The sequence below is a fragment of the Nothoprocta perdicaria genome, unplaced genomic scaffold, assembly GCF_003342845.1.
Source record: "Nothoprocta perdicaria isolate Ctin4 unplaced genomic scaffold, notPer1 scaffold_267, whole genome shotgun sequence".
NCBI lineage: Eukaryota > Metazoa > Chordata > Aves > Tinamiformes > Tinamidae > Nothoprocta > Nothoprocta perdicaria.
Genome location: NW_020455496.1, coordinates 170090 through 187602, shown reverse-complemented (window position 1 = coordinate 187602; position 17513 = coordinate 170090). Strand labels below are relative to the sequence as shown.

The 17513-nt window shown below is 33.8% G+C and overlaps 1 protein-coding gene across 1 annotated transcript in view; it reads right to left on the bottom strand.

Annotated features, from left to right (window-relative positions):
* The window catches only part of WDR17 (WD repeat domain 17), a 31738-nt gene extending 14716 nt beyond the window's left edge, over window positions 1-17022 (bottom strand). The window contains exons 1-11 of the mRNA XM_026040804.1: window positions 16936-17022; window positions 12341-12469; window positions 11027-11210; window positions 8997-9227; window positions 6145-6396; window positions 5406-5528; window positions 4872-5059; window positions 3818-3986; window positions 2724-2815; window positions 1611-1693; window positions 700-786 (exon numbers count right to left, since the gene is read on the bottom strand). Of these exons, the coding sequence (XP_025896589.1) occupies window positions 700-786; window positions 1611-1693; window positions 2724-2815; window positions 3818-3986; window positions 4872-5059; window positions 5406-5528; window positions 6145-6396; window positions 8997-9227; window positions 11027-11210; window positions 12341-12469; window positions 16936-17001 (1604 nt within the window). The 5' untranslated portion in view covers window positions 17002-17022. The remainder of the gene's footprint in view (window positions 1-699; window positions 787-1610; window positions 1694-2723; window positions 2816-3817; window positions 3987-4871; window positions 5060-5405; window positions 5529-6144; window positions 6397-8996; window positions 9228-11026; window positions 11211-12340; window positions 12470-16935) is intronic.
* Window positions 17023-17513: the final 491 nt, after the last annotated feature.

Genomic DNA, 17513 nt, shown 5'->3' with positions numbered 1-17513 from the left:
AGAGTAAAACAGAAGTGCATATTGAGGAGTGCAAGACCCTTAAAGATTTAAAATAGCCAGTTTCTCTCACTTCTCTGTTGAATCTTCTTAGATGCTACTAGAAGAAAAAAATATATAATGAACCTCTCCAAGAAGTATGGTCATCACTTTGAAATTTCAGAGCAGAGCAAAGAGGTCAGCCTTACTACTTCCATGCCAGAAATGTTTGAAAAATCATCCACGCAACATCCAAATATTATAATTGGATAATTATTTAAATAGTTTTTCATAATCCTTCTCATATGTTTTAGCTGTATTATTCAAGAATGTTGCAGTGTATTATTCCATTCCTCTTTCAGTCTATTTATATCATTATGCAATTCAATTTTTTTTTTTTTTTTTTTTAGCTGTTTTCAAGTCCCTTCAACGGATGACTGGGTGCTTTTCCGATGACATCAAATGTGGAAGGTACTTAATGACCCTTTTAGTCACTTTAGACCCTTTTAGTTACTGAATTTCTATGCCATTCATTGCATTGCCCATAGAGCAATTAAATCCACTACTGGGAATTCAGAGCTGCTGCAAATATATCCTACTCTGGAACACAAACCATTTCAATGTTCTAGTAAACAGGAATAACACATTCTAAAATAACATTGTGTTATTATTTAATTGAATTTCTAATGAAGTATTATTTAGGATAATTAATTTTTTACTCACTTGTTGTTTTGACTCCAATCACAACCAAAAACTGCAGCTGGATGTTTGTACTTGTGAAGAATCTTGCCATCAATGGTTCGAATAATACTGAAATCAATTACAGTATATATTATGAGGAAAAAAATATCATTCTGAGGCCATTCAAATGCCAACTTTGATTCTATGCAAGCAAAACAGATAACTCTGTAACTGAGGGGCTCTAGGAATGCAAAAATAATCATTCTTTCTTTACTCAAATATCTTTTTGCTAACTATATACTCCTCAGTACAACATTTAATTGGACTTCAGACTATATAAAATATTCCTTTAGAGAGCTTGTGAACAGCAGTTATCCCCTCCCCTGAGGGGATCCATAACAGGCCACAATCTAAATCATGGCTATGTCTTTAACATAAAAAAAACAGTATCTTTAGGGATTAAAAATGGTTTTTGATTTATTGTTTTCTAGAATATAAAGCTCACATGTTTTGTTAGATTTGAGTTGATATAAGAGAGGTAGCAAAAGTAAGAAATGAACAAACAGATTTTACAGTGTACTGAAAGACAATACATACAAAGTTATTCTTGATGGGCATTTGCAGGTTTTGCAGAAAACTAAAATATTTTGAGATTAATATTTAGAACTATCCTAGAAAATATATTTAAGATGAGTGGCAAATAGTACAATGTGCTACTAAAACAGTAATTTCTAGTCCCTGAAATAATTAAATTCAATTAAAATTCGACAAGTTCTCTGCGTCCATAGATATGAAGCCTAGATGAATATTGTCATCATCAAAAAAAAAAAAGTTTGAGTATCAGAGTCTTAAACAATTTCTGTTTTTCCCTTCCCCCTCTTACCTTTTATTAAAAAATACATCAATTTAATCATTGATGGTATTGTCAGAGACAACTGGTTTTTGACACTCACCAAAATCCATCACCGCTGCAGGTTGCTATTCTTTTGGAATCTTTATGACTCCAGGCAATGCAGAAGATTCCATTCTTTCCATGCTTCAAAAAATGCAAAAGACCTATCAATAAGAAATAATTCACCCCTTTTTCTCTTATCTACCAACTCTCATGTTTTGCTATGTATTCTTGTGGACTTTAGCCCTATTTCCTATGGACTTTAGCCCCATTTCTCACAGTAAAGCATATTAAAATGAGTCCCCCAAATAGTTCAGGATACATTAGATAAAAAGCCCAGAAAGCTAGGACTAAGAAGAGGGATAATAAAACTACCACAATCCCCAGGATCCAAGAAACAATGTTAAAAAGAATACGAAGTGATTTTTACTAAGAATACTAAGTTTAACAAGTTAAAAAGAATACAAAGTGATCAAGTTTTTTTCCCCCTTCCCCATCCATAACAGTTGGTGGTTCATTCTTTTTCCTCTGATGCAGAAATTGCCACAGTTACTGTACATCTAACCTACACAGCCTTCATTAGGACCATACATTGCAGCATTCTGCACTATTCTGTATATACTGTTACATAAACCCTTCTGCCAACACTCAATTATGCTACTGCTCCAAAGCCTAACTGCTTTCATAGATTCCAGGCAATACAAAGCAAGGTTCTAATGAGACACAATGTTTAGTGTACTGCTAGGGAAAGCTTTACGGTCTAGATTTCAAGAACTTAACATTCTGTCTGGATTTTATGTTTTAAAACACAGAACATCATTTTACATTTTGACATCCAGCATTGACGTCTATATGTCTATGTATCTTTACATATTCAAAAAAGAATCAGCTTTACTTTTGCTGTGCATTAATAAAGGACTAATTTTATGATAACAGAGACCTTCTTGTGCTTTATCATTCTCATAGCACAAACTCAGTTTGAACTACTGAAAAATATTTCATTTATACCACTGTATTCTTATATAATATTTTTTTATATATTTTAGCATTCTATATTTTATGTTATGGCACCTTTTTGGAATATATGAAAACTGATCCTTGTTTGTTTATTTACTCACACTAGAGGGAACTAGTAACTTGCACTCAGCAGACCAAAAAAGTAAACCCATCTTACCTCGCTGAACCGAGTTATCATTTTGCCTCTTGGGACATCCCAGATGAAGCCCCCATTTCTGGATGTTGCACCTGCTATGCAGTTCAGATCTCCTTTAGAAAAAGGCACTTATAAAAATCTCACAATGAACAACAAAAACAAAAAAAAAGCAAACAAGAAAAACACAGCACTGTTGACAAATATATTCTTAATCAAAAAGCATAATATAAGCATAATATAAACAAAAGTAGGCAGTGAGTAGGTTTTATTCTCATATCTTCCATAACTGAAGCACCTGAGCACACCAAGAATGTACCTGAGTTTGCAATCACAAACTGAGTTTTTCTAAAAGACAGGAAATATGAACTCCATAGTGGAAACCTGAAACTAAACTCAAAACCAAGATCCTAACTCATGAGATCTTCTTCATCAGGGGAACCCTGAATCTTAAAACAGCTATAATTTTGCTAAACAAATTATATACCATGGACAATTAAGTTTCCACTATAAATTTTCTATTACACTTTAAAGGCAGCAAAGAGAATCTAAAGAAGTAGGAGGAATCTAACAAGAAAATCTACTTATAAATTATTGATATCATTAATATTATGAGAAATGTACTCTCCCACTCAGCTGACCTTTGCATAACAGTTAATAGCAAATTTCCCACTAGCCTGGGAAATGGCTTTGCTGAAAAGTCCCTTTGTAGAAAGGGCTGTCTATCCTACTCAAGTAAATGCAGAGTTTTTGTGTGATTCAAATCCTATGGAAAGGACAGGTGTGTTCTAAGCACATCTGTTCCAGCTTTTCAGTACAATATGCAATCTGAATTTCTTGAATAAGTCTCCTCCCATGCAAAGACAGCCTCAGCTGCGTTATGTAATGCTAGGACAGCTCTAGAAAGTTTCTTCATTCCACACTGATTATCTCCCACAAGGGTAAGCTTCAGCCACTTCTGAAGGACAACGCTGTACAATTTCTAGTTGTATCATAACCTTCAGTTATGTTTAAAACTTAGAGGAACTCCTAAGATCTAAAATAAATACATTTATACTACAAATTACTGTTAATCACTGACAGTTCAAATATGCAGACTCAAAGTGAAATAGTCTTACCTGGAGCCCAAGAAAGGGAATAAATAACCCCCTCATTACCAGGAGATGTGTAAACTGCCGTTAAAGTATTTATGTCCCAAACTTTTATCGTGCCATCAAATGATGCTGTAGCAAGAAGATCAGGGTTATCAGGTTTGAATTTACAATCAAAGATGGTCTCAACATGTCCCTTAAGTGAGTGAGAGAGAGAAGGAATTAGTATCATTGGTAGCTGACATAGTAGTAGCATTAGAAGGCTTTTTAAAGTGCCCAAAAGCTTTTAGAAATCATTAGTAAATTAAAAATAAAATCTAGAAACATCTACTTCTCTCCTGATTCACTGAGGACTAATTCCATAAATTAACATCACTAAATTCCATTACCTCAGATTAGCCTTTCAAAGTTTTAGGATATATATATATATATATATATATATATATATATATATATATATATCCTAATATATATATATATATGTAGAAAAAATATCCTATAATATATCCTATATTATAGGATATAATATATGTGTAACACCTATATTTTATAATTTTTTAATATTTTAACACTATATTAACACACATTATTATAACACATATAACCTATCAAGTCAGTTACGAGATTCAACAACCTTTATGCTATGGCTAATCAGGGAATATTAAAAGACACAAGAATCTGGACTGTAACACTCCTCCCTCATTCAGTTAGTTAACAACAGTTCTATATCAGGGACTCCTTGAATTTTTAGAAAAAAAAATAATAAAAAAAAAAAAAAAAAAAAAAAAAGAAAAAAAAATTGCTCTTTGTATATGTACTGTTATGACTTATTCTCTAACAAATGATCTGTTGTTACACTCAGTTTTCTGTTTTAAATAGAGGCAGCCTATGCCCTATTGCAATTTAAAACTCATTCCTTCAGAACTTTCACATCTTAACTGCTTGCTTTCCGAGGCTCTTGCAGAACTAGAAATAGAATTAGAACTAGAACTAGATACAAGAAAAAATGATCCTGTTTATTTTTGTTGTTAGAAAATGCCACATAAACCATTCCAAAGTTTGAGACAGAAATGAGACATACCAAATCTCTAAGGAAATCCCATTTTTTGGCTCCCATGTCATAAAGCCCCACTCCACCATCCATAAAACAACAGACAGCATGACCAGGAGGAAGAGAAAATGCTTGGTTTTGGGTGAAAGCTGGAGGAGGAACTGCCTCACTGGTTGAAGACGTATGATGGGTTTTAGTTGGAGATTGTGATGAAAATGCTTAATAAAATAAAACATATAAAAGCATTAAGATTATTTTTAGTCTTTCATTTAACAAAAATAATTTAAGTTACAATGTGGAAACTGGTTTGTACTCTAGTGAGATTAAAAACAAAGAAATGAAGACTTCTTATATTATGCCTAATCTGCTGCAGAAGGCCTTTATAACAGGCTTGATCATCTCCAGATCCATTAGTCTAAACATCTACAGGCACCAGAGAACAGTTTGTTTAATTAACGACTAAAAAGCTGACAGAGGTGAGAGATTTTGACTCAGGTATGCCAAGATTCACGAACATTATATTTTAAACCTGTATCTTTGAATGGTAACTAAAATTATACTTACAATTTTTGGGTGGAGGAGAACTTAGGACATGCAAACCATGAAAACCACTTTTCTTCAATTTAAAGTTATCTATAGGTGTTGTACGTGAAACATTCCAAAAGCGCAACACACCAACCTGAGAATCTAAAGTAAAAAAAACTAATTAACTTTTTTTCCATACATGCAGGTATGTGGTTTAAGGACAGATTTAAACAAAAAATATATTAATGAATTAATTTTGTAATCCTCAAGCTAATATTAGAGGTAGGCATAACCATCCTTATGGTAATATCAGCATTAAGAAAAAATATTTACATTATTTTATAGCAAGAGTAATTTCTTCAGTAAAAATACTCGTGCTATAAAATACTCGCGCTATAAAACACTCGCATGGGAATCAGGGGAAGCAAGAAGAAACAAGCACTAGCACAACACATGCTTGTCTCTATTCCCAAGAAAATTCTAATATATGCTGATGAAGCATGCAGGAGTTCAAAAGCTTATTGCACAAACATAAATACTGTACAAAATAAAAAATTTGGGTCTCATTTGTATGCCCAAAAATCATAAATATGTCCATATTGATCACAGGAGTTTTTCTCCCCTCCCCACCCCTGGTTTCATATGCTTTAACTTATTCTAGAAGAAAATAGAAATACATACACCTTTATTTGTGGAAATTAAAACACACAGGCATCAAGTCTGAAGACTCAATGCTATATGCATACCCTTTTCGTACGTCAGGACGTAGAAGGCTTACCTCCAGTTATAAACATTCCAGGTGCACTAGACACCCAGGCTAAACACTGAACTGATGCAGCTGCACTGGGGAAATTAAAAGTTGTGATACAGGCCAGAGATTCAGAATCAAGCAGGCGAACACCATTATGTAAATTAGCAACAAGAAGGTAATCAGTTGACAAGGGATCCCATTCCAGCGCTGTCACTGGATCCTCCTCATCCGTCCCTTCAAGGGACTCTGGTCTTAAGACATGTTTCTGACTTTTAGAACCTTTAGAAACAAAAGAAAACAAGTTATATTAAAATACATTTTTTCCCCCAGTAGTTATCATGTTTGCATGCATCTTTTTTGTCTCTGGTGTAATGTCAGACAGATCGTTCAAATCTTCCCCCAAAATGCTTAGTAGCTGGCTCTAGTGATAGTCACTGAGAAATTAATGAAGCTGATTTTCCATATTTGACCCAAAAAGCAGTTCTGATTCCAGGAGAGATTATTTCTAATACATCAAGAAATAAAAATGAAGTTTATTAATACAAATGTATTTTAATAAAAAACAACTAATAATTTATGTTGTCCCTATATGAGTGTAAGCAGCACATAGTCCAAGACACGAGTTATTTGAGTATAAATAATCTCCACAACACAGCAAATATTGGCGGAATAAAACCAATATGAACTAAGAAAAAGCAGATAAAAGCTTGCAGAACAAATTGTATGAATAATCAGTTTTAGACTTCTTTTTTTCAGTCACTGAATATCTGACATTTAGATAAGAGAAGCTATATTTCACTCCAGGATCTATATTACTGTGACCCACAATTTTATCATGTTTATTTTCTATTTGTGTGTTTTTATGGAGAGCTGATACTTTATTTTATAATACAGGGTACAGTTCAAATGAATAAATAACTGCAGAGACCTGTTTTTGAAGCTGAGATTTTCCTTCAAAGAATTTAAACCACATTTGTAGAAGTAGCAAATACACCCACAATTATTTTTTTCTACCTTTCAATTTTTACAATTCATTTACCATACATGGACAAATGCCAAAGACCTACCTGTTTCACTAAATTATTGATAAAGAAGAAATCTCATTCCTGTTAGTACTAAAAATACTATGTAGAAAAAGTTCCCAGGGGAACACTGATTTTTAATACTAAAATAACACATGCTCTCTATAAGGTTCTGAAAAATATGCCTAGCTCTTAACATGTTCAGGAAAACATCAAAATTCTTTCTCACTTGTCTTCTCCTCACAAGTTCCCACATTTTCTCAGTCACTTAATTTTAATAGCTTTTTCTTAGTTTACTTTAATGTGCAGCAGACTTATTATACACCTTGTGAGCTACATGTGGTAGAATTCCTGAGACACACCTTTTCATTCCATAGTTATTAGACTGCTTTGCAAAAGGGATTAGTTTATAAGCCAGATTTTTCCTCCAACTGTTTATTCACCAGCTTTAGACAATCTGAAGTTGATGGTGCTGTCTTCCTGAAAACTGTTAAGATTTGTACTATTCCTGGCAAGCTGTTCTCTCAGAAGCTCTCTAGACAGCATGTTTAGAAAGCTCAACCAGGCAATGCCAGAACATTTTTCTAGCACAGGGTTCTCTCCAGACATTTTTCTGTAGGATCCCAGCCTCTCCTGTACTATCTAGTCCACTTGGTATAAACAGCACAGTTACTCCTTAGAGAATATTACAGGAGACTGAAAAATACAATATTAAGATGCCACTGGGGCTCCCTAGTTGGATTGGGCTTGCCTTTGCCCAGCTTAGTGTCGAGGAGAATACTATCAGGATGAAAAGACCTGGCTTAAAGCAATGGCTTCACCCTCTTTTACAGTGTGCCCTGCTTATGCTTCAGTGCAGCATTGTAGTATGGTCCAGCAGGTATAAGTAATATTTAATATAACTCACTAGCAATGCCACATTTTTGATTAATATTGAAAAGTAAAAGAAGTAAAAAGTTTCAAAGCAAAGAAATTGAAAAACTCCTTTCTGTCAAAATGCAATGTTCTTTCAAGATCAATGAATTCCTCAAATACAATTAAACTGTTTTGCTTAAATCTCATTTGGTGAAGAAGCTTTCACAAAAGCTTGTGTATAAGCTTAAAATTTTGGCCTTTAGATTTCTTTGCCGGCTTCTAAGAATCATGTGTGTCTGTATGTGTATATTTAAATAAAACAAAAATAATTATGTTTCTTTTCTTTTTAAATTACCTTAATGAGTATGTAATTATAACACAGTAACAATAAACTGTCTGGGAAACTATCCCAAATAAAGACACAGACAAAACTGCTCTGTTAAACTAAACTCAATTCTCAAGCTGGTAAATGTTGTGTTGTTCAATACTGGGAAAAGACTACCTTCAACTATCAAATTTTGTATTGTGGTATAGGCAAAGCAGGTGTTACTTCTAGCTTTGAGATAAGAGAACTCTGAAAAGAATATGAAGTATGACACAAGATCCTATTTTCAAAATGGCAGAAGACTAGAACATGACATCTAAATAAATCAAAAGCCAAGCAAGTCTATTCAGGACAAAAAACTCACTGGAAGATACAGTACAGAAGATTTTGGCTATTATCACTCCCTTAAATCACTTTGTTATACTTTTCAAGGCACTGCAGTATTATGTCAGTGACAAAAGGAAGTAAGCACAATTTGCTCTGCACTCTATATTAAAATATTTTTCTTTGGAGCAAGATGCTCCAAACATATGCAAGAAGCAGGAAATCTAGGAACAAGTTTTATATTAGATTGCATATTTATACAACCTAAACTGGAAAAAAAAAAAAAAAAAAGTAGTAGTAGATTTGCACCCATATAGAGAAATAAATAACAACTTTGGCATATCAGTATTTACCTGGCTGAAAAATGGAGAGACTTCCATCAGTATGTCCAAATACTACTTTTCCTTTTTTCTTTGGATGCCACCTGAACAGACAAATATCTGACAAAAAACTATGTGCATCCTTATGTACAGTTACCCCGCTGTCAGGTCCTGAGATAGTCCAGATGTACAAGGGGCCTCTATGAGACACAAATGCAACTGAGTCACCTGCGTTCCAACACCAGCTAAGTGAGGCTGGAATTCCTGAAACATACAAATAATATAGTTAGAAGCAGGATACTAAACACAATATAATATTGCTTAACCCAAAATTTGTCTTACACAGATATAGATTGTTTTCTGCATTAAAAATAATCAACCTGAAGATTAGAAAATTGCGTTTTCCAAGAATATTAGAAACTCTTATAGTACAGAAGTGAATATAAGAATAGAATATAAGAATATCTTATAGCACAGAAGTAAACTATATCTATATATAGATATATATGAAGGGAGTACAGCTATTTCTCAAATCATTTTAATAATATTTTCCTAAGTTGTGCTTTACAATACCTATACTTGACGGCATTGGTGCCAAGGACCAACCAGTGCCTTTGGTAACAGCGGATAAGCCTAGGCCTGTAAACTATCTCAGCCATTCACCATTTTACTCATCAGTGTGCTTTTTCCTGTAAGGTATTTGCTATCAAGCTGATAAAATACTGCTAGCTTTAGAGCGCCTATTTTTGCAAGACACAACGAAACTTAGAGATGCATATAACAGTGAAAGATATGTTTAGAAAGAAAGTTTATGACAGAAAACTAAAGCTCTAATTACAGAGAACTAGACACTTTTCCTCTGGACATCCAATAGCTTTAATTCAGTTGCTTAAGACCTAACTTAAGGTCAAAATCTTTAAGCTTGAATGCCTAAACACTTCTAACACTCATTGTCCTCATAATTTAATAACATGTGTTTGAAGGAATAAGTGACCATAAGACAAATTCCTTAAGCTGAAAATTTGCAGATGGATTTATTTATGGAACTTTTAATATGGCCATGTCAGAGAATAACAGTACTGTTAATAGGTGATATAAACAAATCACTCTAGAAGTAATTTTAAAAATATAAAGAAAAATTAAACTACCTTTCACACACATTTACAGGCTCAATAAGTTTAAGGATGCAGAGTGGCCACTAGAAAATAATAAACAGTTTTTATCTTAGTGTAAAATTTGAATCAAAATAGAGTTCGTAGAAGAAACAAAGTGTTTTCCCCTACTTATTCTTGTGGTAAAAAAGATCCAGAGCTGCAGTGCCAAAGTGTCTCAGAAGAGGCCAGAAGACCAACTGTCCTCTGGTTGTACCTAGACCATTTTTCATGTTTTCAAATGTAGGAATTATGGACACCTAAGACACCAAAAAATGTAAAGAAATTGCATGCAAGAGCAGAATTAAAGGTACTAATTTTGACTGAAAAAAAAAAATGAATGAGGACTGGGCACGAAAAGGTGCAGGCACAAGTTCTAACTGATCTCCAGTTCTCTATTGTCATCCAATATTGTCTCCCAAGCAGCAGTTTCAAGATGCAGGTAGGCATCAAACACTTGAATAAAGAAAAAAGTCATGCTTCATATTCATTGATAATCTATACTTGACTTGGTTCAAGGCTATACTTCGAATTCACTTCTGTAAATTTTGCATGAAATCATGCAAGGCTTAAGAACTATTTATCCTTCAGTGTGATGACAGTTTTTCTGCTCAGAAATAACAATGTGACATAAATAACAGGCCATTCTTGAATTAGTTAATTCTATAATTTTATTTCTATAATTTTGTTTAAAAGGAAAGAACGAACTTTTTATTCAATTTCTTCAGCACAATTCAGCACAACCTACTTACATACATTATCACTACTTTCTAAAATATGACCACATGGATATTGTGGTATTGGCAGACAAATCCTTAGCCTACACAAATCATTAACAGTATATTGTATCAACTGTTTCGGGTAACTGCAGATGAAAGAACTGTAACAAACAGATGTCCATGCATGAAATACCTTTTGTATTGTCCAGCCTGGCAATAACTTTCTGTTCAGCTACGTTCCAAATAATTACTAAACTGTCTGCGCTGGCACTTGCAAACATGTCTGGGTTGTGAGGACACCAAGATATGGCTGTGATTGTCTTCTTATGCTCAGACATAATCGCCCGGAGCTTGAATTCATTGTATCGGTGATCCAGCTAAAAAATACAAATTGATTTTTTGAAATAAGTATTTCAGAAGCTTTAAAAACTGCTGCTTTGCAGATTGGTTCAAATAACAGCATTGGACTTTGGCTTACAGATTAATTTATACTTATGTATCATTTATACTATTTTTACTTTATACAGCATTTAATAGTTTTCAGTACTTGTCATTTCAATAAACTAAATTTCTCTGGCTTACACAGAAAGGCTACCAAATATTGAATTAGCAAAACTAATATTATTGTATTCTGTCTTCTCTTATACACTATTATTCTCCATTAACAATGGAGACACATTTTTCACAGCAGGACTCTAAAATGCTTCATGCCATATGTCACAACCATAAATAATGGTTTATGGTAACAACCATTATGAAACTACAAAAAGTCTAGAAGATGTGTGCAATGAAATTATGAAACTCCTTCTTAAATCATTTAAACTGTTTTGTAAAAAAAAAAAACACAAGCCCACACACAAATCTGACACAATAAATTTTGATTCTGCTGCTCTCCCTAGCATTGTAACTGAGGCAGTTAAAATAAGCCTGGGCACTACTTCCTGACACACATTCCCTCAAAAATAAGCACAATTTAAGGAAAAAAAAAAAAAAAAAGCCCCCCCCACACTTTGTTATAAGTTAACATAACGCAACTGGCCACTTCCAAAGACATACTGCTACGCAACAAGGGAAGCAACTTGTTCCAGTCAAAGAAGGATGACTGAATGCACAGCTCTGAACATCCAGGTCCCAAGCCTCCCACAGTAGATTAAAATTACTAAAGACTATTTTTACACTTTAACTGAAATCTTGGGACTTGCTTCCTTACTCTCTTCCATGACTACACTCTTCCCAAGCGCTAGTTGTACAGAGAACCTGTCTTTCACTAAGTTTTGAAAAGACAACTTCAAGTAACATTCAGACTGGTTTTGTGTACCAATTGTAACAAGTAGTAAAAATAATTTAGAAGAAATACCTTGAAAACAAGATTTAGTTTGACATAGACAACTTCTCAGTAGCAAACACACTTTCAGGAATCTTGCAGAAACATTTATTGACAAGAGAGATAAACAAATGAGATAGACTAGTAGCATTTTACTTTGTCATCTCTTAAATAAAATGTTACCTGATATATATAAATAGCAAGGGTAGCACAGTAAGCAAATCTGTCTCCACTAGCAGCACAGACATCTTTGTTCCATGGCTGACATCCAGCAGCTAACAGGCCCACTTGTTTAACCCGTGACATTTTTGCCTATAAATGAGAAATTCATTAAACTACAACGTGAGGATAGAATGTTAAAAATACACTATTTTGTTCACACAACTTTAACATATGTATCTTAGGAACATAAGGAATGGGTTTTATGTTTGAACAAAATGTTGAATTTTACGAGGCACAAATTAACGTGGCAACAATAAAACCAAGGAGATGCTCACAGGCTTCAGCGCTACACACAAAATATTAATTCATTCTTGTGAATGATATTAATAGAGAAACAAAGTGGGAGAGGTAGGGAGGGGCATGAGAAAATCTGAATGGTTCTTTGTTCGCACTACTTGAAATGGTTCATCGTTTTCATTTTCTTCTGAAGTCAGCATCCATGCGTTTAAATTTAAATTTAATGTTCTCTCTGCTGAAATCTGTCTGCAGATTTCTTCAGACATTTTAGGTTTCAGTTGAACATGCACACAGACAAGGAAGCCAGCAACATTCATTGGAACAGTCTAAGCAAAAGGATAGGAAACTAGAAAAACTGCATACATATGTAACTTGTCATATGTTGCATTTTAAATTAAATGTTTAAAATAAGAAAGTATTTTATTTCAAAACAAAGAGATTTATGAATAATTATATTGGACTTTTAAATACACGCTGAAAGAAATGGGCATATCAATGTGTAAAGTGCATACCATGCTGGGAAAGCTATCAAAGGAAGTCCACGGTTTCCAAGGAGACAAGAGAAAGAGGGAGGACAACAGAAACCTTTTTTTTTTTTTTYTTTTTTTTTTTTTTTTAAATTCATAAGAGCAGCAGCAACATTCTAAGTCCTTCCTTGCTGATAAATATAGGAAAAGAAATGTGTATACCGTAGTTAAAGTTAACTAAACAAAATCTGAATGGACTGGATACGTAGATATCGCTACATATCTGTAACGATGATAAATGCCTAATAATCCCTACCTTCATATAGGTATCATTTTTTGTGACCCACTTAATGTCCATGCTCACTCCAAAACCCTGCTAATCCCAAAAATGCAGAATCTTGTTTTGATTGTAGTACAAGAATCACTTCACTTGACAGACAAAGGAAGAACACCTTGAGGCTCCCGGAATAAAGCAGAGTTACTGCAGGATGCAGGAGAGGAGCCCGAGCACGGTGTCGCACCACACCAAACGGCAGTGGCAGTAGCCTGGCAACCGCAGCTCTTCAACAGGCACCATTTTTATTTTAGCCTTACTCTTTCTCTGCATCAGCTCCTCAGTGTCTTTTATTGTTTGTTGCATACCTGCAGGTATTACAGCAATATTCACAGAATAGCAGCGCTTTAATCAGCAACTTTTATTTATTAGGAAATGGGTTTGTACAGCATATATTAAAAAACCACAAATCTAACTAGCGTAACCAAAAATGTATGCTCGTATAGTTAGTGATTGTGGTCCATTACATGCATGCTCTGTCCATACGAATACATCCACAATATGGTATGTACACAAAAGCAAATATACAATATCCTCTGTATATACAAAATCCTAGTTTCTGAACAGCTTAATGCAGTAAACTTTTTCCATATTTCCTGCTTCTACGGATTCTCCAGTTAAGTCTGTACATTTTCTTACATGGAGTGCTTGCTGTCTCCCATATATATATTATACATTATATATATATATAAATAAAATGTAGGACATGATAAGACTATTGCCCCAGGTGCTATTATTTTTAACATAATATAATAATTAAATACCGCTTTAGCAATATAAAAAGTGATGTCTTCATAAAAAGACTGGGCACCTTCACCCATTCTCGTGTCCTCATGCCTACCAAAAAATCCCTTGCATCTCTGCATCAGATATTGTGTCAGTCTTAGTAGCACAACATCTCACGTAAAAGTAGCAGCATAAATGAGTAGCAGCTCTCTTCCACAGAGGCTGGAAAGCACCAAGTACATTGCACATTACAGCTATGGTGAGAAATTAAATCCTGAATCTTGACTATTATTTTGTCTAGACAAAATAGAAATTACTCCAGTATACACACTACTTCAATGGCTATAGATAAGTCTGAGACTAAATAGAGCAATGAAACTTTGGGAGTTTCTGGAAAGATCATTCTTGAACTTCTTACTAATAAGAAATTTGAAAATTTTCTAAATTCTGTGAAAGTAGAAAATATTGTTATCCCCCCAAAGCCACAAACTAATTCCTGCAGATGAGTACTCACAATTTCATATCTCGTATTCCATGTATTAAAATGAATTTAAGTCTCAATTTAGGAAGTTTGGGACTCTCATGATACATTTAATATTGACATATCAGAGATTTACTATATCAGAAGCCGAGAATGTTTGCTTTGCAAAATTTGACAAAAAAAATAGGTCAAAATCAGATGGTATGGATTTTAATGGATCCATAGAAGAGTTTGAAACAAAGAAATAGTTGCAATTATCCAACAAATTATAATTTGTTAAGAAAATGATTTTGAATAATACTATTACTTTCAGCAAGAATCTTCAGAAATATAGAAGTCTAGTTGAGTGACACTGTAAACATTAAGCCCCTTCCCCCAACAACAACTCGCAAAAACATGAACACACATATGCCATACACGAACGCAAGTTTGCCCCATAACACTGGATTTTATAGTGCTCCCACCAGTTCCATATGATGAGCTAAAAAACTTGGGATCCAAAGAAGTTTGGGATCAAAAGAAGTTGCCCTTCTTAACTTATACGGGTCCCACAATAGTCACTAAGTGTTGAAGCTTTTAATAGAATGCTTGTATTTCATTCCAGAAATATATGATCATACCTATTAGATAATCTACAGTAATAGAAGGTTAATTTGAGGGCCAAAATATACACTGAAATAAGATAGTGCTATAAATAAGATGAGGCATGCAATTTTAATTTAGCCACTTCGAGCATCTATGAAATCTTTAAGGATATGATGACTTGATTTCCCCACCTACCCACCCCAGCACGTCACATTCCTCATTCACAACAGAGAAGCTTCTCCAGGACATAACTAAACAATTTTAGAAAAGAAACAATCACTTAACTAAAATTTACAATGAAATTGACAACAAAAAAATATTAATTTAAGACAGATACCCAACTTGGAAAAATTAAAGCCAATAATTTAACACTACAAAATTATAAATGGAAAAGTTTTACAAAGGAGAGTGCTGGACTGTCCTAACTACATGACTTTTGCAGCCTAATGCATGTAAGAATGCGCAGCCTTAGCAATATAATCAACAGACCAATACTTGGGTCTGAAACAGATTAGGGAGAAATGCTACAATTAACACATTACCAGGGATGTTAAACTGCATGCACTAAATCATCCAAACATCACACATCAGTGAAAACAAAATTCTCATCTGTAGATTACTGGTTGACCATATAGAACTCCTGCTTTCAGATACTCTACACATTTTTTCTTCTTATCAGTTATATGTGATATGAGCATAAAGCATGTGAGACCCTCCTAGGAATTCAGTTCTGACCTTCCAATCCATAGCTACTATAGTCATCAGAAGACTGTTTTGAAGCCAGATTGCCATGAAAACAGTTTCGATTTCGGATAAAGTTACACAACTCAGAACCGAGTCCCTGATGAGCAGCTACTAAAAATTATTCCATATATAAGGCATCTAGATATTAAATAACTAAATCTTCTATTTTTAAAATATATTTGAGCAAATAACTGGTGTAATCATGTAATTTACAATAATGCAATTTTAAAAATATGCTGCCTGTTCCTGCTGTTTCATTGGCATCTCCTGCATTCTGATTTAGCATCTGAAAACAAAGCATCACAAGCACAAATAAAAAACAATCCCTCCCCCCCAAAAAAAACCACAAACATCATATATACAAGCACAGTTACAAAAAGGAGCTTGATAGAGTGAAAGGTTACTTCCTACCCCAAATCTACAAAACATTTGCAGACCAAACTTACTGAAGTCATACAGTTATTGAAAATAAAAAAAAAAAAAATCCAAGACATCGTGCAAAGGTTGCTATAGTAACCTCTATTTCTTCCTCAGAAGAACTATCAATAGTACCATAAAAGAATACAAATGTTCAACACAACTTGGAAATAGCCCCAGATAATTTTTTTTGAATCAATTACTGAATACAATTATTTTGATCTATGGGCAGTATATTAATTCTTCTAACCACTATAAAATCTTTGATCTCCATTTTGTTATATGTTAAACAATTCCTACTGATTAAACCTTGCAATCTAAAAATTGCATCTAAAAATGAGGCTTGGTGGCCACTGAAATTCCTATATCTTTTATTCAGTTATCCATTAATCTTCATAAAAATATTTAGAAGCACTTTTCTATTATTTAAAAGTCTCATTAAATCCACTAAATATAGACTCTTAATAGCATGCAACAGATATTTAATTTTAGTACTGGTATCACAAACAGCAGTATAAAGAAAAATATAAAGGAGGTAAAACATAAAATATTAAACAATTCTTACTCTTTGTTGTCCTTCATACCAATCATCTTCATCAAACCAGTGGGAAATATAAGTCATCCAAGCCATGGCAGAAGGCACAGTTGAAATTAAAACCACTAAATCTCAGTACATGAAAGGACAATGAATTCTGTGCTACAATCTACTTGAAACTAAACCAAGCTGCTCGGAGATCAAATCAAAGCTGTGTAATATGATTCTACATCAGTAAGCTACAAACTCATAAATATTTAATCTGAAATACTTTAAACAATTGAAATACTCTTTTGTCACTGGATTATGAATTACAAAAAAAAACAACACTGAAATGCATAAAACAGTTACTAGAAATATTCCAGTGTTTTGAAATTGAAGCAGATTAGTGCTTCAAGCTGAATTTTACAGTGCTTCTGAGCTCAGAAAAAGGAGGTGCTGTCTGAGTCATTCTTCTCTATCTCAAATAATCATCCTTTTCTTAAAGCACTGTCTGTAAAAACTGTGGTTCAGTGCATAAAAGAAAACACTGAAATGCAAAAATACCTTCAAGATCTTGGACCTTGCTCCATCTTAGTTAAGTGGGGAGTGGTTTCAAGAGGCACAAA